Source organism: Amblyraja radiata, chromosome 21, assembly GCF_010909765.2.
Source record: "Amblyraja radiata isolate CabotCenter1 chromosome 21, sAmbRad1.1.pri, whole genome shotgun sequence".
NCBI classification, from domain to species: domain Eukaryota; kingdom Metazoa; phylum Chordata; class Chondrichthyes; order Rajiformes; family Rajidae; genus Amblyraja; species Amblyraja radiata.
In genome coordinates, this window is record NC_045976.1 from 29,103,057 (window position 1) to 29,127,941 (window position 24,885).

The 24,885-nt window shown below is 38.4% G+C and overlaps 2 protein-coding genes across 11 annotated transcripts in view; one reads left to right on the plus strand and one right to left on the minus strand.

Annotated features, from left to right (window-relative positions):
• Positions 1-18,220, plus strand: part of kmt2e (lysine methyltransferase 2E (inactive)) — a 99,320-nt gene extending 81,100 nt beyond the window's left edge. For 3 of the 5 annotated variants that reach the window (XM_033039893.1, XM_033039896.1, XM_033039895.1), the window contains 8 exons: positions 2,225-2,478; positions 4,356-4,412; positions 4,974-5,531; positions 6,047-6,351; positions 9,800-9,888; positions 13,712-13,855; positions 15,239-15,339; positions 15,492-18,220. In XM_033039893.1, the coding sequence (XP_032895784.1) occupies positions 2,225-2,478; positions 4,356-4,412; positions 4,974-5,531; positions 6,047-6,351; positions 9,800-9,888; positions 13,712-13,855; positions 15,239-15,339; positions 15,492-17,252 (3,269 nt within the window). In that variant the 3' untranslated portion in view covers positions 17,253-18,220. The remainder of the gene's footprint in view (positions 1-2,224; positions 2,479-4,355; positions 4,413-4,973; positions 5,532-6,046; positions 6,352-9,799; positions 9,889-13,711; positions 13,856-15,238; positions 15,340-15,491) is intronic. The other 2 variants (XM_033039894.1, XM_033039897.1) reach the window with 2 other exon arrangements.
• A 3,878-nt stretch (positions 18,221-22,098) lies between these two features.
• Positions 22,099-24,885, minus strand: part of srpk2 (SRSF protein kinase 2) — a 144,871-nt gene continuing 142,084 nt past the window's right edge. For 4 of the 6 annotated variants that reach the window (XM_033039899.1, XM_033039898.1, XM_033039902.1 and 1 more), the window contains one exon: positions 22,099-24,226. In XM_033039899.1, coding sequence (XP_032895790.1) covers positions 24,042-24,226 — 185 coding nt within the window. In that variant the 3' untranslated portion in view covers positions 22,099-24,041. The remainder of the gene's footprint in view (positions 24,227-24,885) is intronic. The other 2 variants (XM_033039900.1, XM_033039901.1) reach the window with 2 other exon arrangements.

The window sequence follows — 24,885 nt, forward strand, 5'->3', positions numbered from 1 at the left end:
ATAATGATCCATGGTTTTATATTCTCCCACATCCTTCCATTTAGAATTCTTCAAGATTTTATATATTTTAATGAAGTTGCCTTTCACTCTTTCATACTCCAGAACGTCTAGCATGTTCAACTTTTTCTCATGACAATCCATCCTTCACTCAACAGCCTTCAGCACATGAATAAGGAAACCAATACAGTAATAAATACCCCAGATGTGGTCTCATCAATGCCCTGCAAAAATGAAATGCATCCCTCCTACTTCAATATTTAATTTCCTTAGAAATAAACAATGACTTTCCTGATTGCTGATATTACCCGACTATTATCCCATTTTATAACTATATTGGAAACTTGCCAAATTATGGTTATTCAAACCAGTGTGCACATCCATGATACCTCATTGATTTGGCTTTCTTTTTTGCCCATTGCCTAATCCTGATTTAGAAGTATATATGTACTGACACCAAAAGCTTTCTGGATGCACCACAACTCCACCCTATCCCAACCTTTCACACTTAGGTGATCTCAGTTAATGGTGAAGTTAAAAGCTCCAATCCTTTAATGCTTGTCTATGATTTGTCTCCCATTTCCTGCTGATTGTTGAGAGGCCTGTAGTATAATCCCAGGAAAGTGGTTGCCCATTTTTTTAGTTTTAATCTCTAATCTGGCAAATAGAGTTCAATGTGCAAGGTTGTGCACTAAATTGACAGGAATCGAAAGGGTAAATGGGACAAAGAGATCTAGTTATGGAATAAGGGGCCAGTTATTTCAAGCTGAGGTGCAAATAAATTTCTTCTTTGAGGGTGCTTCATCTCTGGAATTCCCTGCCCTTGAGAGTGGTAGAGGTTGATAAATATTTGGAATATTAACGGTTATGGGAATTGGCACACATAGATCAGCCATAGTAATATTGAACTGGATAGGCTTGGAAGGGGTGACAGATGCATGACAGAGTAGAGCTAATCCAGCAGTAACAATCTTGGAAGTCCTGCTCTTAATCTACAACCTTACTCCTTAAATTCATGTTGCAGGATATCATTCCTTTTTCTACCCATGTCATTGGTATTGACATGTATCATGAACATGGGCTGTTTACTCTCCCATTTCAGAATGCCCTGCAGCTCTGCCAGACCATGGCACCAATGCCATTTGAGAGTTTCACTCATGGCCACAGACACATCTTTCGTTACCACCCCATCTCTCTTCATTATAGTCATCCTAGTCTTTTCTCTCCCCCACTGTAGCAGAAGAGCCAAAAAGATAACTGTTGTTGCTGCTCTCCCCTGAGGGGCCATCCACTCTCCCACCCCCCATTGAACAGTTTTGAAAACTGTGTATCTGTTCGAGAAGGGAATGAATAAAGGGATCTTCTGCTGTACCTATACATTCCCACTGGTGGTCACCCACTGCTTTTGCACCTACTTATTACGTGATTCACTTGCAAAACATACTATCCACACGTTCTCAGCATTGTTCACCCATTCCCACCTCCAGCTGTGCAATGCAGTGTGTTTGTAGCTGCAGCTGGACATATTTCCTACACACCAGGGACATTGGAAATCCTTCAGATTCTCTGATTATTGTAAACATTTTTGAGTTCCTCCTTTCCGATTTACAGCTTTTTTGGGATGTTACTTGAAGGTTGTTGCTGGTTTAGTTCATCTGCCACCTTTTATTCATTAATAATTCTCTGGACTCGCTTTCTGGTGGAGCAACGCTCACCTACTTTTTTAATATCAGAAGAAACTTACTAAATATTTGTATACTCCTGGCTAGCTCTTTTCATTCCCTGCTAATCATTTAGTCATTTTTAGCTGTTTTAAATTCTGTCCAATCTTGCCACTCATCTTTATATAGTTACGGTGGCGGAGCGGTAGAGTTGCTGCCTTACAGCAAAATGCAGCTCCGGAGACCCGGGTTCGATCCCGACTACGGGCGCTGTCTGTACGGGGTTTGTACGTTCTCCCCGTGACCTGCGTGGGTTTTCTCCAAGAGCTCCAGTTTCCTCCCACTTTCCAAAGACGTACAGGTTTGATTAATTGGCTTGATAAATGTTAAAAAATAATTGTCCAGTATAAAAAAATTGTCCAACTTCCAGTATAGTCCGTGGTGGACTCTTCGGATGGTGCAAATTTGGTGTTTTTGTGTATTTAATAAAAACTTTTGACATTAATCACAGAGTTTATGCTCAGAGGGGTGCATTGTTGCTCTCATTCTCTGTCGTTACCTTGCAGAATTGATTACCCCGCTAAAGAAAAGAAGATTACGCCATCTAACAGACTCTGGTCTACCCGAGCTCTTCACTCCAGTCCCTTCTCCACAGACAACTCCCCCATTTATTGATATCACTGCCTCAGATCCTTCTTTGTGTAGTACACCAACTAAGGGAAAAATAGAGGATGAACCTTGTAGAAATGGCCTGAAACCTGTTTATTCACCAGTGACACCTGTAACACCCCACCTTCATGGAAATAGCTTGCAGTTTGAAGTAAGTTTTATGTTTTGTTAAATATGGAATATTCAGGCACTAAAAAAAAATAATTGACTCAGTTGTTTTGGCTTGATAATATTAGACCTGGAGCAACCTGCATCTTCTATAATTAAGCAGTCGCACATTACAGATGGAACAAAGTCAATTGTTTGTTTATCTGTGCTTGTATCTTTTAAAAAAAGATTTCTCATAAGCAATGATAATGTAATGCCACAACAATGATTGGAGAACCCATTATATCGTAATCATTGAAATAAACAACTTTCTACAGATGAAAGCGATAACAACAACCTGTGCCCATTGCTAAATACTGTGGATGCTAAAAATCTTGAATTACAATCAGAAAAGGCTGGAAATAACAGCGTCAGGTAGCATTGATGAAGAGAGAAAATGTCAACATTTAAGGTTGATTACTTCCAAATTTGGAAAAGTTAGAGATGTAATTTGTTTTAAGCAAGTACAAAGACAGAATTCTTGAGCATTTGACAAGGTTCTTAATGGTAGGGTGCACTGGAAGGATGAATCGTATGGAATCCAAGGAGAGCCTGCCGACTGGATAGAAAATTGGCTTCATGGAAGGAAACTGAGGGTGATAGTGGAAGGTTGCTTTTTTGGACTGGAGGCCTGTGACAAGTGTGCCTCAGGGTTTGGTGCTGTGTCCATTGCTGTTTGTCATCTATGTGAATGATTTGGATTCAGATGGCATTAAAATAGGTGGAATTGTAGATAGCGAAGATTGTTGTCAGAAATTTCAGCAAGATCTTGATTGGTTAGGCAGGTGGGCTAAGGAATGATTAGTGGCGTTTAGTACAGATAAGTGTGAGGTGTTGCATTTTGGGAAGTCTAACCAAGGCAGAACTTACACAGTGAATGGCAGGGCTCTGTGGAGTGTTGTAGAGCAGAGGGATCTAGGAGTGAAGGTACATAATTCCTTGAAAGTGGCGTCACAGGTAGATAATGTGGTCAAGAAGGCTTTCATTGGCCTTCATTAGTCAGAGTATCGAGTATAGAAGTTGGGAGGTTATGTTACGGTTGTACAGGATATTGGTTAGGCCAATTTGGAGTATTGTGTTCAGTTTATGTCACCCTGTTATAGGAAAGATATTGTTAAGCTTGAAAGGGTGCAGAGAAGATTTACGAGGATGTTGCCAGAACTCGACGGCCTGAGCTATAAGGAAGGGTTGAGCAGGCTAGGACATTATTTCTTGGAGCGCAGGAGGATGAGAGATGATCTTATGGAGGTGTATAAGATCATGAGTGGAATAGATCGTGTGAATGCACAGTCTTTTAGCCAGAGTAAGGGGATCAAGAACCAGAGGACATTGGTTTAAGATGAGGGGGGAAAAGATTTAATAGGAACCTGAGGGGTAACTTTTACACAAAGGGAAGTAGGTTTATGGAACAAGCTGCCACAGGAGGTAGGTACTATCACAATATTTAAAACAACATTTGGATAAATACAAACTTAGGATAGGTTTAGAAGGATATAGGTAAATGCAGGCAGGTGCATCTAGTGTAGATGCGGCATGTTGGTTGGCATGGGCAAGTTGGGCTGAAGGCCCTGTTTCTACACTGTATAACTCTATGACTATAAATCAAATTAATAAAAGTGTTTTAGCCTGTGATTCCTCCCAATGACAATTTGGCTATAGTGAAATGGCACATCAAAAAGGTTAAAATTAATTATGTAAATTAAATAGGTGGTTTATCTAGAATGTCATTGTCTTTTAGCATTAAAGAGAATATGATTTGTGAAGCAGAATACTTTCCTAAATATAAAGTACTTTTTTGCTAAAACAGCTTTTTCAATTCAGTATTAAAGTATTTTTCGTTCGTATTTTAATTTGCCCTTCTCTCCTTTGCCTTATCTAAAGAACATTTCGTCACCAGAAGGTTCCCCAGAAGTTAAGCGAAGAATTTGTACTCACGAGGTAAGTTAGTGTAATTTATTTTAGTGCATTAACAATGATAAATACCGTGGGGTTTTGGTGTTGTAAGAAAACAAGTTCTATCACTCAACATTACATTTTAGGGTACCATTAGACTCCACAAAGGTATGGATAAATTTGTTACTTTAAGCTGTTACTATGCCTGGCGTAAAATATCATCTTTCATTTTATTTCTTTGCTCCTTGCCCAGCGGAACTGACGGGGTCTCAATACTGTCAATCGTCACTGATGCCTGGGTTTTTTTCCGATCAAACTCGCTCAACCTTTTATGGAATGTTGTTCCTCCATTGTCTCAAACATGTTATGCAGTTTTCAGGCATCCAGTTTTAAAAGATTTTCCATAATTTGCTTGTGCATATCAAGTCTTTTTAGGCTGGGTGTCACAAGATTGCATCTTGAAATGCTAAACCATTCTTCTTCCTATTTAGTAATATACAACTGATTTATTTCAATAAATCTTTTCCTAAGTTCTTTCCTATAAATAGCTATGAATTTAAAGAGTGAAAAGTTTTAAAAGTAACTTATTAACTTTTTGATTTGCAGATTTCTGACAAAGTATCCTCCCTCTTAGCACTGAATTCTTTAACGAGCTCCAACGTAACGGAAATGGAACTTGATGATGTAAAGACTATTGGAGACGTTAGCCCACGGAGCAAAACAGAAATTAACCAATGTAACAGTGGCATTGAATCTGTTTCGGAACTCCAGGCGGGATTTGAATTGTGCGAGCAGCGTGCACTGCACAAAGATTTAGATTGCCCTATTCACCATGATCGGACTGACACAAACAGCCAATCAGATCCTATTTACAGTGGAGTGGGCTCTGTGTACTCTTCATGGATGAAGAGCCCAGAACAACCGAGTTTCTCTGCATTGAACTCCAATCTTCGGGATCTTACACCCTCGCATCAGTTGGAGATAGGAGGTGGCTTTAGGGCAAATGAATCGAAAATGCTTCAAGATGACACCAGGCTATCATTTCCAGAAGGAACTGGTTTTTACTGCTCTGAGGATGGGATGATCAACTTTGGCAAAGGGATTAATGGGGACAGTATGACAGAGGGAGGTTGTACACCACAAAATCCACCACAGAAGAAAAAAGTAAGTGAATAAATAATTTTTTCAGAATTTTTTCTACATGCATAGCAGCCGGATGTGTTGTCTCACAGCAGAGTTGAATCCTGATACTTGTACATATCAAGTTTGCACATTCTTTATCTGACAATGTGGTTTCCACCAGGTGGTCCTGCTTCCTCCTGCATCCCAAAAGACAAACTGGGCACTGTAAATTATGTGTAAAATTAGATGCATGGTGTGAGAATTTGCGAATGAATGGCCATATGAGAAAGAATAGATTACAGAGAAGTAAATGAAGGAAATTTATGTAATTATTCCTAGAGCAGAATAAGTTTGATCAGTCATATGGCCACCATCTGCATCATAAGGAAACATTGTAAAATAGGTTTACGCTGTTGAAATAAAAACTGAAGATGCTTAAATGCTCTGGTTTGGGTGACATCCATGAAATAAAGTGCAGTTCACATGTGGCAAAACATGAAGGCCGAAATGTAAATGGTAGTAGTTGCTATTATTTACAAGTTGCTTTCTTTTTCCAGGTTTCTCTACTGGAGTATCGCAAAAGACAGAGGGAAGCAAGACAAAGTGGTTCCAAATCAGAAAGCTTCTCTCCAGTTGCAACGTCACCACACAGCGGTGGTTGTAGTGGTAATAGTATACCCAATAGCAATGACAATAGCAGTTGTGTAAAAGCTTGTGGAGAGCAGTGGGAAAGTATTCCTAGTCATCCACCAACTTTGCTTGGTATGGTGGAGTCTGTCAGTCCCATTGAAACAGGCAACAAGTCTCCAACAAAACAAACGCCTCCAACAGAAAAGAAAATTGATGATGCAGATGTCCGATGGTATGTTCATACAATATTTTTACACATCAGTGGGTGGGTGAAGGGATGTGGTGGTACACATTAATAGACAATGAAACATTTTAAGTATAGGTCTGCACACAGCGTTTTCAATTTAGAATCAAAAAATGATACAAGAAAAAAATGAATGAATATTTGAATGAGTATTTGAGTATCACTAATCAAATAATTTCAAATGGAAATACCAACACATTGAGAAAATTTTGTGAGTACAAGTTCTGCTGCTGTTTGTAGTTATAGTAGGCCCCCCTCGGTCATGACTGACCATGGGTGATGCATCCTGGTCGGATGCAAGCCTGGGCAATGCCATATGGAGGACAGGCTGTTGCCCATGCAGCACGTCCCACCTCTCCACGTCGCTGGTCGATCCAAAGGAACAGCAGGGCCGTTCAGTTTTGCACCAGCGCCGTCGCAGGAGCTGCCAAAGTGAGGTTGTAGACAACGACGAACCGCCTTAGGTGCTCCGACTCCAGATTTTCTTGAGGTTTACTCCTGGAGCCTTTTCCATGACTGGATATGTCCTCTCCTAGATGGACTGCCTTCCCAGGCTGACGAGCCCCATCTGCCCGAGACTCGTGGGGGCGGGAGCGTCTACCTTCCCGTGCAGGTCTATAGCACCTGCCCCCTGCCCAGATGTTATAACTAACACATTTATGAAAAAGATGTAGGACAGTTACTAAAAGGAATTTCTGATATAAATGTTTTTGCCAGCAGTGGAGTGATATGAAGGAAGCACCAAAGCGAACTGGACTTCGAATGTGAGTGGTTGAAAAGATAGGAAGTTTCCAGTCCATGGTTTATAAGCAGATACACACATTTTTAAATTAATGTATAATGAAGCAGGGAGCATATTGATGTGGGTGTGGATATAAATAATAAATAAATGACGATAAACAGGAACAGGAGTTTACATCGCTCAACAGGAACTTGGCTGATAACTTCTTGTTGATTGATGAAAACTCATGTTCCTTTTTTTCATCGTCTACCTATTATCTATGGCCTCACCAACGTGATTGTGCTTCCTGCTTCATTATACATTGATTTAAAAATTCTTGTATCTGCTCATAAAACATGGTCTTGAAGCATCCTATTTTTGCAACTAGTCATTCGAAGTCAATCTTGTCTTTAACATCTTCCCCGCTTTCTCCATAACCCTCATGGCTAAAAGTCTTGGAAAATTTGTGCTTTATATATATATATTCAAATACATCATCTCCGCAGCCATCATGCAGAGTGTTCCAAAGAGTCATGATCCTTTGGGAGGAGAAATTCCTCCTCCGTTCCATCGTAAATTAATGTTCTCAAATTATGTCCCCCAGTACAAAATACTCTCAATAGGGAAAATCCTCTTGGTATCATCCCTGACAAATGTCCTCAGAATCTTATATCTTTCAATAAGACTTCTTATTCTTCTAAATCTCCAGTGAGAATTGGCTCAGCCTAGTTTTGTACATCCTTCCCAGGAATTCAACATAGATGCCCGAGGCTGCAACATAGAGTACCTTGTTTGTACTGCCTCCAGTCGCAAGCACATGCTTCCTTACATATGGAGACCAAAACATTAGGCCATACACTGTGTTTCGTCATCAGTGCTTTGTAAAGTTACATCAAACTGCTTTGTACCCCTTGACCAACATGCCATTAGTCTTCCCGCTGTACCTACATGCAAGCCCTTTGTTCCATGCACTAGCTTCTCCAGATCCCTTTGTGCTGTATCATTTTATAATCTGACCCGAATTTTCTTTCATTTTTCCTTCCAAAGTGAATAATCTCAGTTTTCCACATATTCCGTCTTTCAACATTATCAATATTATCTTATTTCAATTTATTATCAATATTAATGCAGGATGAAGAAATTGCCTTCATCCTGCATTAATATTGATAATATTAATAAAACAATAATAAAAGCCTGAATCCAGACAAAATAGCTGGCTTAAAGTGGGTATTATTTTAATTCTAGGATTATTACATTTAAAATAAGCAGGATAAAAATTAACGGTGCTGGAGGAACTCAGCGGGTCAGGCAGCATCTATGGTGGGAATGGACAGGCAACGATTCAGGCCGGAACCCTTCTTCAGCCTGATTGGAATAGGGGGAATGAAAGATGGAAAAGGGGGTGGGGGGACAAATCCAGGCAAGTGATAGATGGATACAGGTAAGGGAGGGGGGGGGGGGTTGTTTGGCAGATAGGTGGAGAAAGTGACAAACAATGAGAAATAAAAAGGAGACAAAATTATGTCAGATGAGTGAAACGTAAAGCCTTTTAAAGGAAATTGGTCTCGTTTGTGGAAGAAAGGTGTACAGAAAAATGTACTGAAAGGTATTACCTTGTTAATTTCATGTATTTAAATATATTTTAGCTATTTGTAAATGGCTGGAAGATGTTTACAAATAGATAGCAAGACCAAGAGTTGCAAGCAACAAAAGGTAAATGGCCTCTGGAAAAGTATGGTGGTTTGAAATCAGTTCCCTTATCACATGTTCACGTTATAGGAGTAGAATTAGGCCATTTGGCCCATCAAGTCTACTCTGCCATTCAATCTTGGCTGATCTCTGCCTCTTAATCCCCATTTTCCTGTCTTCTCCCCATAACCCTTGACCCTTTCTAATCAAGAATTTGTCTCTCTGCCGTAAACATATCCACTGACTTGGCCTCCACAGCCCTCTGTAGCAATATGTTCCACATAATAACTACCCTCTGACTAAAGAAATTCCTCCTCGCCTCCTTTCTAAAAGAGTGCCCTTTAATTCTGATGCTATGACCTCTGGTCCTAGACTTTCCCACCAGTGGAAACATCCTTTCCACATCCAGTCTATCTATGCCTTTCATTATTCTGTAAGTTTCAATGAGATCCCCCTCAACCTTGTAATCTCCAGCGAGTAGAGGTCCAGTGCTGTCAAGCGCTCATCACATGCTAACCTCATTCCTGGAATCATTCTTGAAAATCCCCTCTGGGGCCCTCTCCAGGGCCAACATATCTTTCCTCCGTTATGGGCCCAAATTTGCTCACAGTACTCCAAATGCGGCCTGACCAGTGCTTTATAGAGACTCGGCATTACATCTCTGTTTTTGTATTTCAGTCCTCTTGATATAAATGATAGCATTTAATTTGCCTTCCTTGCTACCGATTCAACTTGCAAATTAACTTTTTGGGAGTCCTGCACCAACACTCCCAAATTCCCTTGCACCTCAGATTTCTGAATTCTCACTCCATTTAGAAAATAATCTACATCTTTATTCTTATCCAGAGATGGAAATCTTCTAAAATTATTGACTGAATTTTTGGAAGACAAAAATTGTGCTTTCTGAATATGTGATAAATATTTGTTTAGGCAGCTGAGTAAATCATTTTTTTTAAAGCTTTTGAAATGTTGCAAGGTACAAATGGATTGATGCTATATATATATATATTTTTTTTTTTCTTACAGGACTGCATCAACCTCAGTTGAGAAAGTAAGAGAAAGAAGCTACCAGAGAGCTCTGCTTTTGAGTGATCACAGAAAAGAAAAAGAAGGTGGTAAGTGTTATGGAGCTAATAGAAAAAAAAAAAGATGGCAATGTCAAGTTTTAAAAATTGTATGTTTCCTGTGAAATGGGAAAATTTCAGAATTTGGTGGACCAAGCCTAGGTAAGAAAAGAGTGAAAGTAAGCGTGATATAGCAAGTAATAGTACAGACTGCAAATGCGCTGTATTTAAAAAGTATACGTAAAACACTAGGAAAAGTTATTGGATGTCCAGTACAGACTGAGATAGGTAAAATTACATTGAAATATATGGAAATGGCAAATAAATCAATATTTTGTGTCTCTTCATGGAAGTAGCAGTAAACTTCCCAGTAAAAGTGACAAGCAACATGTCTAAAGTGAAGGAGCTGCAGGAAATTAGCAAAAGCTAAAAAAAAGCATTGGAGTAATATTTGGACTGAAAATTCTTAAATATCCAGGACTAGATGACCTGCATCCAAAGTTTTGAAATAAATGGTTTTGGGGTTGGTGGACACACTGTCAGTTTCCAAAATCCTCCCATGGCAGCGTGTTCCAGGCACCTACTGCACTCTGTGTAAACAACCAACTTGCCTCGTGAATCTCCTTTAAATGTTCTTCCTCTCTCCTTAAAGCTATGCCCTCTAGTATATAAAATTTTCACCCTGGTGAAAAAGTGATGACAATTTACCTCTCTAGGCTTCTCATAATTGTAAATACGTTTCACATCACCCTTCAGCCGCCGCGATGCTCCAGAGAATATGCTTGTCCAACGACTCCTTATAGCAAAAACTCCCTAATCCAGGTAACATTCTGGAGAACCTCTTTTGCACTCTCTCCAAAGGCTCCGTATCCTTCCTGTAATGGGGTCACCAGAACTGCACACAATACTCCAAACGTGACCTAAGTAAAGTGTGAATCAGAGGTGGTCTGCAGGCATCGGATGAGATGCTTAAATGTATAGGTTTAATGATACACAGCTAGCTGCAGGGTAGAAGTTTCAGAGGGGCTTTGGGGGATATTAGTGAATGGATAAGAACATGGCAGATGGAATATATTGGGGAAACATGTGAAATAGAGAGGGTAAGTATTTTTAAAGTGGTGTGAGTTTGAAAATAGCTGCTCTTCATCTCCTTGTACACGTCACAAAAGTTAATGTGCAGGTACAAAAAGCTAGCAGGAAGGCAAATGGTATGTTGTCCTTTAAGGAATTGATTGCAAGAGGAACAATGCCTTACAGGGATTATTAGGACCCATATGAGAGAACACCTGGAATATTGTGTGTTATTCTGCTTTCTAAAACTTGGGAAATATTTAATGGTGATAGAGTGGTTGTAATGAAAATAAACCAGATTGATTCCAGAATGGGGATTCAAGGGTCACAGTTTCAAAATAAAGAATCAGCTATTCAGGACATGGATGGGAAGAAATATCAGCAGAGAGAGGGTGGATGATCATTGAAATTTTCCATCTAGTCAGACTATGAAGGCTGATTATGTTCAAGACAAGTTAACAGATTTTTAGATAAGGGAATGAAGGGATCTGGGGAACATGCAGTAAAGTGGTGCTGACATAGATTAACCATGAACTTCTTGAATGCAGAGCAGGAACAAGGGATCAAATGACCTGCTCCACTTCTATTTCCTCTATTCTTATGAAATAATAGATGGAAGTATGTGGTAAATGTACTTACCAACCAGGAACAACGTTGTGGATAACAAACAGGCTGAAATTACTCGCTTGGTTTAATAGGTTTTGGACCTTTGGTGGAATTTATTTGAGTTGCTTACAAATTGAATTTAAATGTTTAATGAATACCATCATGCAGTAGGAAATTCAGACCTCTACACAATGCACAAGTTCTCATAAGAGGTGTGAATGATTGAATGTAACGAAGTGTAAGATGGAGTGGTATAACAGAAAGAAATGTAGAGATTTAAGGTATACTCATTGTGTGCGGGTACACTCACTATGCACCTTTTGTGACTCAAGGATGTGATCATGCTGGAGGGAAGGAGGAGATTGAAAATGTTTCCTTTTTTAAGAAAGCTTTGAATTAACCACTGAATTTGAGTTATCAAAGTCCAATTGCAAAGCAAGTTTATTATACCATTACAAAACAATAGTTCTAAGGTAGGAACATCAAGTAGAATTTGATATGCCTGATGAGATATTAAAGTAGTTGGTCAAAAGCCTGGGTAGAGGGCCAGGTAATAGGGGGTCAAATATGGAAAGAGAACTGGTCAAATCTAAAGATAGGAATTCTTGAACAGGGGGACCAACTAAATTTGGGAATGATCAAGAGGCCAGAATTGGAGAAACATATCTCAGAGGGATGTACGTCTGCAGAGATGACAAAGTTAGGGAAACGTGATCACATTGGATGGGTTTCAAGAGAGTCAAGAGTGTTTTATTGTCATATGTCCCAAAACAGAACAATGAAATTCTACTTGCGGCAGCCCAATAGATATATAAGAGTACTCTCTAAAACAACCTGGAGAAGCTGCTGGTGTCCTTCTACCGCTGCTCCATCGAGAGTGTGCTGGCGTACTGTATAACCACATGGTATGCCAGCTGCTCTGCAGCGGACAGGAGAGCCCTTCAAAGGGTCATCAACACCGCCCCAAAAATCACTGGCTACCCACTGCCCTCCCTGAAGGACATCTTCAGCTCTCGCTGCCTTGGCAGGGCAGCCAACATCCTGAAGGACCCTTCCCACCCTGGACACAACCTGTTCCACCTGCTGCCCTCTGGCAGACGGTACAGGTCTTTCAAAACTCACACAAACAGACTCAGAGACAGCTTCTACCCCATAGCCATACGTGAACTTAACAATGCAAAATAAGAAACAACACTCACATTCAACTGAATGGTTCTACCTCAGCTGCTATTGTTATTTATCTGTAATTTTTTTTTATATGTATATATTTTTACCTTTTCTTATATATTTAAAATTGCTCTTGTGAATCGCTCCGTGGGATTGACTTTTAAATTTCGTTGTACCATGTGCAATGACAATAAAGAGATTCATTAATTCATTCATAAAGTAAAGGTAAACATTTTGAGTATTACAATGTTGCTTGGCTTCTGTGATGAAAGGATTTGAAAGCAAATGAATCCAGTTTCACAATAAACCTATTGCTTATGCAGGAACCAGTGTAAATCAGGAGTGAACATTAGTGAGACAAAATGAATGAAGGTGAGGATTCTGAAATTTGGATGACATGAAGGGTAAGGGGTGAAGCACATTATGTCACAGTGAGGAAGGCTGCTCAAATGTGAGTTAAGAGTAATTGAGCCTGGAAGTAAGAGGCAGGGGTGAGGATTTGACAAACAGATGAGCTAAGATAAGGTTAAAAAAACTGGAGACAAATATGGAATTTGAAATATGCAACCTTAGTGATATGTGGTTTGATGTTCGTCGCTGGATCAAAGACGATGTGGATTGGCATCAGGTAATTACCAGGAAAGTATTGAAGTCAGGAGTTTGGGGTATTCCATACAATTTTGTTGTTGAATCATTTCCTCAGATGGTTGAGAATTGATGGGGTTGAAACTCATCTTTGATCACTTGAACTGATCATGCAATATTGTACTTTTCTTGCACAATAAAGTTCAACCACAGTTAAATAATTTATTTTGTACAATAGAGGATACATTTATATTCCTGCACTTTTTAATTCTTTTTTATTGCCCAGAAGCTGGCATCTTTTATGGCAATTAATTTCATGTCTATGTAAGAAGGGTATTGTTTAATCTTGGTAATTATAGAAAGTAGATTTAGAGATTTTGCTAATTACTCAACTAAATTTAGCCCATGGTTTCTAATGCTATTTTGTTGGGACTTCCATCTGTAGGAATGATTTCACCCACTCATAGCCCAACATCAACTCATTGGCCACAGTCTCATCTCCAAACTCCACCTTCATCCCATTGTTCAAAACCCATTCCACGTCTCCAACTGAAGATCCCAGCTTTCCATCCCAGTGAATCTAACCTAGGTCAGTAGTGAAGACATTCCATATTCATTCCACCATTTATGTGACATGTAATTATTTTTAACCATATATTCTAATGTCATTTCAAACTGAACCCTTTATTGTTTCCATATTGCTTGTACAAATTGATATTTTATGTAAATATCAGTGAATAAATGGGTTTAAAATTGTTGATATGTAAGGCTATTTTTAAATTATAGATCTTTGTACTTGGTAAAATGCATGTAGTAAAATGTATAATATGAAATAAAGTGTGGGTTCATCGTACTTGCAATTTTTTGTATTCTGGAATTTATATTACTACCTCCATTTTCGATATGGCAGCTAGGTTTATGAAAATTGTAAAACAGATATTGTCTGGTGGTTTGTGCATTTCTGCTGGTAAATGTTTAAAGGAATACTCCACACTAAGGTTCTATACAAGCCTTATAAAGACACAGAAAAGATGTGGGATGGAAAGAAATTATTTGCCCTTCAAGCCTGCTCATTTCACCAAGCAATGTACAAGTTAAACATCATGCATTTTCCCCGGTTTTTGTCTTACCTCTTGAAGAGGTGTCTGAACACAAGTATTACTTCCAAGAAGAGAACTGTGAAACTTCTACCCATCTTCTAAAGGTAATTGATCAAAACATTTGGATATCTGTCTAACATTGCAATCTCCATTATTCAGCCTGAGCCAGTTAAGATCTTCGTTTGGCTTTATTGTGGATCCCGAAAGGGTGAAAGATTAAATGTTTCTGACGAGTGTTTGAATTGTGAGACTTAGCACTGAGATACCATGCCTCAATTCTTCTAGCTCATTGATGGGAGACAATGCAAAAGTCTAGATATGGTTATGGAAAAATCTGAATGAATATCTTGAAAAATGAATTAATAAAAATTCTGAGATGGTATATTATGAATGTAGAGTATTCCTTTAAAAGCTCTGGCCAAGAATTCCAGTAATTGTGGCTCACAAATATGCATGGATTATAAAGGTTGGAGAAATATATTTGCTGGATAACTGATGATTGTGCAAACAGAAACTATCATAAATAACTAGCAACCTAAAAGCACAATGTTAGTAAATTTCAGTTTCATTTGTGCTAAAGCGCAGGAAGAGTTATTCAAGTTGTGCTTAACAAATGTTAGTTTTTTTTACCTGTAATTGGAAAAAAAATATGAATTGTGGTTCTATACATGGACAGAGTTACTGCACGTTGACGACGAGCAACACAACTCATTTATTGTACAACATTATTTAATGTGCCATTTATATTTAAGATACCAAAAGAAGAAATGGCTGTTGTTTTAATAATTGGCGTAGCAATTTTAATGTTTGCTTTTGTATTTCTTCTGTACTGTCCTGTTGCTCTCTATTAATCCTTTAATATATTTCCACAGAAGTTTCAGAAGCTGAAATTCCAGAGCAAATTTCTGAAAAGGAATGTCCTTCTCCAGTGAATTCTCAGAAGCATAATATAAGCCCTACAAAATTAAACAAGGTAACTAACTTGTTATGGATGATTTCAGTAATTCATTAAAATAGGCACACTGATATTTGTACCACATTTTTAATTTATTACACTGTGACGATGTAAATTTATCATGTGTTCAGTTTAAGTGATTTTTAAAATCTTGTATTTTAACTTAACAGACTTGTCCATCGTCGCCTCCGATTTCATCCCAGTCCCAAGTAAAGTTGCAGGTGAAGACTTCCCAAGTAGAGAATACAAATAATATAATTGAGACTTCTAATCTGAATCAATCTAAACCTGAGGCACAACAGAAGCTCAATTTATCCCAGCCAATAACAAAAATTAATTTTACCAGCCAATCTGGAAATCCACATTATTCACAACATCCATGTCCATTACAATCCCAAATTTCAGTAAAACCATCCAATTCTCAGCCGACACAACTTCCGTTGAAAACTCCTGTGCTTCCATCACATTCTGAGAAGATTATTAAATCTCCAGCCCCTCATGCACCTGGACTGTCCACCTATCTTCCATCAAGTTCTCAACCGCAGCCTCAAACGCTGTTGCATTCACCAAAGTCACAGACACAGCATCTGGGATCATCCTACAGGACAATTCATTCACAGTCACCTCAGATGGGAACCGCACAGGCCCCATCACATCGAGGATCTTTTTTAACCCCTGTCACTGTGGGGCAAGTATACTATCAAGCAACACAGCCTGGGAATTTAGCACAAAAGCAACAGACAAGTGCAGCATTTTATTCTTCATCTGCAGCATCATCAGGTCATCAACCTAGTATGAGTCAGTTCAGCCAGCAACATTCAAGCAACAGTGTGCCACCTCCACCACCGCCACCTCCACCACCACCTCCACCACCACCACCACCACCCACGTACTATCAAAACCAGCAACCTTCTGGGAACTTTCAAAGTTTCAGTCAGCCGAGAACAAATGTTCTCCAACAAGGAGCATTTTCTCCTGCACCAAGTCCTACCCAAACTTTGCCTGGATCGAGTTTACTTCAGTCTTCTCCTGGGACTATTTTACACCAAGGTCCTCCACAATCTCCAAGTTCTGCATCACAACCAGCAGTAGCTGTTTCTGTACATCATGCACCATCTGCAGGGCAGTATCCTCCATCTGCAAATTCTGGTCTGCATCACTCTTCCTCGGCACCGGCAACACAGCCACACCCTCCAGTGTCACAGTCACCTGGATCAGGACCACATCATCCGCCTCTTCCAGGTTCACACCATCCTCCACCTCAAGGACAGGCCCAACACCCACCAACATTGCCACATGTAAAAGGTACAGTCCATCCAGTACCACCAACACAAGGGCAAATACTACATACTCAGACTTCAGGACATCATCCACCGCCACCTCCACCACCAGGGCCAACATCTCATCACCATCAACCACCTTCTGTAACTGGACTGCAATGTCTACCAGCATCTGGAACTACAACATCCCATCAACTTGCACTTAATTCAGCAGCACCGTCTCCTCCACCACCGCCACCACCACCACCGCCACCGCCAGCTCCAGTTCATGGGGTGGGACATCATGTTCCCCCTGGACAAACATCTCATCATCCAACTTCTCAAGGACCACATCATCTTCCACCAGGGGCCCATCAAACTTTGGGTCACCATCCTACGCATCATCTAGGATCTCCACTTCCACCTGCGGGATCAGGATCTCACCATCCACTGCCAAGGCAAGGCTCTCATCACCAGCCTCAAGGAGCAAATAATATTGTGGCACTTGCAAGCCCAGGATTCCATCCTCCATCCTCTGGTGTAGTATCGCTTCCACATGCAGGTCAAGGACTTAAACAGATGCCTGCATTACCCCCACAAATTTCAGTTCCCAGATCACAATTGCCACCATCTTTCCAGCAAAATAATTTTCACAGCTCAGGATGGCACTGAAATGGGGTTGTGCAAACCGATTAGAACATTATTCTGTAAAATAAGATGTAAATATTTTATGTATTGTATCTTTTAAAGATACTTCTTAAGACTTGTAAGTTAGACATTGTAATAAACTTAAAACCAGTGCTTATCTGTTTGTCTTACACAACCGTTTTTGATTCTTAAGAACATTTTACTCCTGTTGGAGTTGTGTATATATATGTTTGTGAAGCCAGTGGGACGAAAAACATTTTCAAATTTTATTTTGTAAGTGGACATTCCAGCCACCCTTACTGATATTATAGTGCACAGGATGGCTCAAAATTGTAATTTAGTATTTTATTGTTGCATTTAAAAATGCATTTATTGAATGTTTTGTATAAATTTTTTTATTCAAGTATGTTAAATATATCTGCACTTCTAAGGAGTGTTGGCACTCAAGCAATTTACATTTTTGTTCCTTTCCTTTCTGTAGTAAAACTTTTTTTGTATACTATTAAACTATAGCAGAACAATGCAATATTGGTTTTGAGACATTGCAGAGTGGTTCTTTTACTTTATTGGTTATTTGTAGGAAAGTAATTTAATGTATAGATTATTTCCAATTTCTGCAGATGTTATGTAAATAATTGTGTATTTACTTTTTCCTTTGTAAAAAAAACTTGCCAATGCTTCTGTCCCATTTTTGAATACCGTTGTAAATTTGAGTCCCTTTGCAAAAAGATGTGTATGTTCTTTGTGAGCTTAGTATAAGAATTTTAATTTTAAAAAATACTGTCACATTACAGCACTGGTTGGGCATTTTAATCCATGTTAATAAATCACAGTAAACTGCATTTTTTACAAATGACAAATGTGGATTTAGGATTTTGTTGTTGTACATCAAGACCCTGCAATCTTAGGATGTTGTACTAACATTTATTGTTATTATAGGATTGCAGAAATGCACTAGAGTAATATTTATTCTTACATTTCTTGGAATTTCATTTATTTTCTTCATTCTTGATCTTGATGGTAGTGAACCTAAATGATTAGAGAAAGAGATGGAAACACCTTGCTCTAATAAGGTAATGTGCTGTCAGTTGAGATGCTAAATGACACAGGTTTGTATGAACAAAATGTCAATAATCATATTTTTATACTTTTCAACTGCTGTGCCTACCTCCATCATTCTGTATGGTACGAGTATAGATTTATTTACACTTTTTTCTCCACAACAACTCCAAGGAATACACTGACTTTTAGTAAATGTGGAACATGTTGTTGGTGTGTTACCAGAAGGTTAAAATATACTTCAAATATCCCAATATGAATGGGGGTATAAAGAGCAAAGGGAAAAAAAATTGATTTTTGAAGTGTGTTCAACAGAATTTAAGAAATGTGTATGGATAGTGTAAGATGCATTGACATTTTAAATCTGGAATTGTTTGGTTTTATCTAATTCTAACTTTACCAACTATTTAAATGGTTTGGTTTTATTTTGGGGAAAAACTATATGCAACACATCCAATGGGTTTTCCAGAGTATGAATTGGATATTAGCTGTATTGAGAATATTGGCTCCTAAATTGACTTAATTTCAAAGTTATTTCAAGAAGTGCACAAGCTAAATTTATAACTATGAAAGGCATCCACTATCTCTTTTTGTTAGTTTCTGCAGTATGTCGCAGGTACTTTCAAGCACAAGAATTATTGTGTTCCAAATATGATTTTTGTATGCTTTATAAAAGTTCAACCAAAATTGATCATTTAAGAAAATAAAATTGATCATTTATTTTCTTAAGGTAGACAAAAATGCTGGAGAAACTCACTGGTGAGGGCAGCATCTATGGAGCGAAGGAAATAGGCAACATTTCGGGTCGAAACCCTTCTTTATTTTTTCTTTATTTTCTTAAATTTACTTTGTATCCTGCTTCTATTACTTGTACTCAATTTTTCACTGGAGCTGCTGCAAATTGCAGCGAGAAAGGAAGAGCAGTGGAGGAACTCAGCTAATCAGGCAGCGTCTGTGGAGGAAAATGAATACTCAACCCAAAATGTATGTCCAGTTGCTAGAACCACTGAGTTCCTTCAGCTGCTCTCCATGCTTCAATTCCCAATTAATTGTTTCTTGGCAATTAAACCCCAAGATATTAAAAGAGAATTCACAGAAAGCTTCCAAATCAGACAAAGGTTGGTACTCGTTAGTTCAATTTCTACATTTAACTTCCAGCAATGCGTTTCAGAGGCACTTACAGATATCATATTATATGACTAAGTAAAGGAAATTCTCCATTTTTGTTTGGTTACTTTACAGTGACTCATCAATTTTTAAACCAGCTGGAGTCACTGTTTCGGAGGGAAAATCCCATTCACTGCATGGTGAATTTAATACAGGTAGAAATATTCCAAAAGATGCTGGAGAAATCCCAGAACAGTAATTGTCTATTGCATTAATTTACGAAGGGCAGTAAATTTTGTTTTGGTGGGGTGGATATGCTGGGGATAGTGCAAATTTACCACTTTAATAAGAAACAATTAAGCCCTTAAAAACACATCAGAAGTGATTTAAACTTAATAACTGTTTCTTCCTAGTACACATCCCACAAGGCAATAGCAATGATTGCTCTAGTCTAGCGATCTGATTGGCTTTCAGGGTCTGCTGTATCAACAGGTGAATCTGAGGTCCGGGTTTGAGAGGTCAAGACGCCCAAGAAGCAGCAGAGATGGTGGCCAGAAACGCTGGGAGCAGCCATGATGAAATTAAACACACCAACCCTTTGCAGTTAAGCCTGCTGTTGCAGAATATCACAATTTGGGTAAGACATTAATTAGTCGACAACAGCCTTAAGTGATGAAAAGGCGAGGCCTTGGGGTCGAATGTAATATTTATCCCCCCAAGTGTGTTACACACAATCATACAAAATAATGAATGAAGGCTTTGCAGAAGTATAACAAGAATGAGACACAGGCACACAATGCTATCTGGCAGAGCATGTTCTTACCTCAAGTGTCATGAGTAATGTATTAAAGATTTTGCTTTAATACATTACACTTGCCTCTATTCCTCAGCCTTGGCGATTTATTACTTAAGGAATAAATAATAGCTAAGTGGCCTTTCACTATAAACCAATTATTCATTATTTGTAATACTGCACTCTGAATAGTCTTAAATGCAGCTGTGCAACCCCCCCCCCCCCACACTCTGGCAACCTTTCACTTCACTTTACCTCCCTCACCACCAACCAGGGACCTACCGCGCCTTCCGAGAGACATGTCCATTGCATTCTTTGCTCACAATCTTGCATCTACATTAGTGAAACCAACTGTTGACTAAGTGAGAGCTCTGCAGAACTCTCCCTTGCTACTGAGACCAAACAAATTGAAATAACACTGTCCCTTATCTTCCTTGGATATCTTCTCGATGGGATGAATATTGGAAAATTCAGCCTCCTCCCCAGTGTTTTCCTACTGTCCACCTTGTTTTCTTCTGTGTATATTCACCTTTCCCATTCTCTCTCCACCTTTGCCCCATTCCCTCCTAGCTCAGTATGTACATAGATGAAAGGTTTTTATTCCACAAGTATAATACTTTGATTATGCACTTCCATAGTTAAATTAATTTTAGTTGAATAATTACGAAGCAGTGCAAAATAGCATTATTTATCCTAAAATTAAGCAAAAGAAAAAACTCCGTCATCCACCTAAAACATGAACTCTCATTCATTTTATCTCATTACCAAACCTGCTAGCATTTCAAAAGATTTTTAGCATATGCAGTTATTGTGAATGAGGGAGTGGCCCTGGAGGTTCTTAAACATTAAGAATTTAACTGCAAGGTGCTGGAGAACAAAATGTAGACCAGGTCATAAAGCTGTGATGAATAAGGACGTGCAAAATTAAATCGAGGCATTTCAATCATAAATTGAGGGTGGGAGGCCAGTGAGATCAAGATTAAAATAATCAAATTTGGAATTGATAAAGATATGAACGTGGGTTTCAGTGGCAAATCGGGATAAAATTGCAGGCACGTGCATGGTGGTGGGTAGAATACTGCATCAAAAGGCCACCAAATCTGGTCTGTTTTAGCTTGAGCCAAGAATATAATCTGGCAGAGGTAAGGACAATGTTTAACTAAGAAATTGTGGTTCATCTAACAGAAGCAGTGCAAGGTATCATCAGTATTTAAATAGAACTGACTCAATGTTTTGGTAATAGCAACATGTAGATGATAAAGAGGAATGTGGCAAAGATGAAAGATATGATGATAAGACTACAAATAGAAACAGGCTGGAGGAGAGGCACAGGTAAACTTCAAATGACTGGAGGGCACAATGGCGGAGCTGCTGCCTTACAGCGCCTGATTCTGGGTGCTGTCTGTATGGAGTTTGTACGTTCTACCTCTGACCGCCTGGGCTTTCTCCGGGTGTTCTGGTTTCCTCCCACATTTCAAAGACGTACCGGTTTGTAGGTTCCTGTAAATTGGATAGGATAGAACTGCTGTATGGTCAGCACAGACTTGGTGGGCCGAAAGGCCTGTTTCCACACTGTATCTTTAAACCAAAAAGTAAACTAAACAAATCATAACTGGTTACGCTTATTGTTGTTAGGAGGGATTGAAACCTGATTTCAGAGAGATTCATGGGTGAATTAGTTTAATCAATAATCTAAAATGCATGCTTTAGGCCATACTGGAGGTAAAACAGTAAATGGTCATGCACAATCTCAAATTTACATTATCCTGAGGGCACAATTCATATCTACTTACAAAACTCAATTTCTGAAATCAAAGCTACCTGAATACCAAGATCATTATTAAACTGAACTTCACAAGCTATGGAATACCTGAAGAAACTCCAACTTATTCTTTCAAGATGTCCAACATACAACAGTGGGTGAACCAAACAACGACTGCTTTCTCAACCAAGAGAGCTAAGAAATGCCATATTACAAAGTGTAAAGAGTTAGCAAAGATCCTATGCTGATGACAAGAATAAAGGAGAAACACAAAGGGAGCGGAAAGTCAAAAAAGAGCATAAGACTTACTCCAAAATGTTTTTCTTCCCTGGTGGATAATAAGGCAGTTGCTTAAAGTCAGAGCAATAAAAGCATTATAGTTTGAATGCCAACAAATCTGCATACATTGTGCATTTAAATATTATTCCACAATAATACAGCATTCTATCTGCAACTAAATAATTATCGTAAAATTATCTTGCCATTCCAATGAGCAACACGACTTGGAAACAAAATAGTTTAATTAGACAGTCACAAGCACCTCAAACAATTGCTACTATTACAATACCAGAATTATTTATCCACAATCTAGTTATTGCAAAGGCAGATGGATAAACCAGTAACTGGTAGAATTAGAAATAGTGGCACCATAATTAAAGTGGACAATTGGAATAAAACTAGTCAGTTCACTTTCACATAATTCACTGTTTAGAGGTTAGTGCACACTTGGACCTGACAGGTAGAAAGTCTCACTACTGATGAGATATAACATGCCAGAATTGCACTTGACCACAATATTTGCTATCTAATAAATTTTTCATTACACACAGCAACTCAAATACTTAAACTAGCATCTGAAGAATTCAATGCTTTTTAAAAAAAATCCCTATTTACATTGTTAATCCCTGAAAAAGCTACAAAGACCAGTGCAATTTGTTGTGCCACTGTCTGATGCTGAGAGAGCAAAGCTTTAAACAGACCCAAGATCAACTTTATTTTCATGCAAATCTGAAGGGTTTGCTATACAGCAAGTTATTTTAAACAAGTTTTGACACGGTCACTTTTATTTTCACATCAATTAGTATCATTTCTGTACTGACAGCAAAACATTTTAACATATAATTTTTTTGTGACAAAATATTAAATCTGCACATGGAAAAATGTTTTCCTTTTTGTTCCTTTTGCAGCTTTAGTACAGGAGATCACAAACCTTTTGCTTGGACAATATACCTGACAATGCTGAAGCACAGTAAAAAAAATAATAATTTAAAACTTTGAAGGACACGTTCTTATGGAATTCTTAAATAACGATAGACAATTAGGGGACAATTGCAGTGATTACAATGCAGGTTTGCAGCTGAGTCTCCTTTGAAGGACTAAAATCGGACTTTTTGAAAGTCTGGTTGGACTGCAAAATGACTTACAAGGCATTAATGAACACGTAATATCCAGCAACACAATATTTAACTGAGCCAACAAATGTAAAATTTATACAGCCTCATTTGTACGTAAATAAGCTTCAAAACATGCATTCTCGTAGCACATGGCATTCATGAAAATATTATAGGTTGTCCCATTTCTGTGTTATATGGAAAGCTATTTTACAAGAAAATCTACAGATTTTACAAGAATAATGCTTCTTTCCTATTGGCTACAATTGTACAGCTCTGCAATATCTCGGCTACTTCCTTACCTTACATAGTAGTAGCATCTCAGTTATCTTTCAATATTAATACTCATCAGCTAAAACAATTTTCATAAATAAGTACAAAAAATATCCAAACGCATGAAAAAGATTCTTATCACCTTCAGATAGGAAATTTAACATGAGATGGTCAGGCGATACTAGAAACAAAGCATCAAAACATGTTAGGTGTTTTTAGCAGAGTCAGCTACCTCTTGCTAAAGACAAAAACTACTTTTCCCAAAGACACAGTGCAGAAAAGCAAAAGTTCAAACATTAACCATACTCGAGTGAAAAATAGCCTATTCTTGGAGGCTTGGATTTATACCCCTGATGTTTGAGAGTTTGCCACTTTGCTGGGTCCGTGATAAACATCGTTAGCTCTATGAAGAAAGTTGGTGAATGCTGCTAAGAGCTAAGCCAGGGGTGTCTGAGGCATTCCGCTGCAGAAGCTCGTTTCTCAGGAACCATTTCTAACATGGGCAGCAAGAAGTCAGTGAACTGCACAGCTTCTTCATGAGGCCATCCATATTTCTCAATAAGTACGTCAAACAGGCTCCAGGGTTTAAGTTTTGTAATGTGTCGTAGTTCTCCTGTGCACAAAAATAATAAATATTCATTATAATTTACACACATTCATTAAAAAATATTCTCAGGCAAGAACAAATTCTGAAAGAATGAACATGTGTCAGTTCATCTTACAACATGCAGGCAGTTAACACGTAGAGCACAATTGCAGTATGGGTGAAGTACCGGACAAATTATTTGCTATTAACAAAGATAGAAAATTGTAAAGTTTTTCAAGAGTGCTTCCCTTCTGCTTTGAAAGGAAGTGAATAAGCACTCAATCAACCTGGTTCTTAAGTTGTTTTACCTGGTCTATTTAAACTGACTTATTGCAATATGTTTATGGCTAATCAACCATTAATACCATAGAATGTTAAGGATATTAATAATCCTTTTCCAAACCATACTTCCTTCATCTAACTTACGTGATTTAACATCAAGGTTCATCTTACTGCTCAGTACACTTTGAGGTAACATGCTTCAGCATTTGAGTAGTTTAGCTACTCTTTGAAAAATGATATAACATAGTGTAGAGAAATAAATAATTCTCACATATCCATCTGAAACAATTGTTTTAAATAGCACTTACTGAGGTCATTTATACAAAAATCAATCCATCACTTGTTTCAGAGTCCTTTTGGCCATCATGTGCATGCCAACAATCAAGTAACCATGTAGACTATTG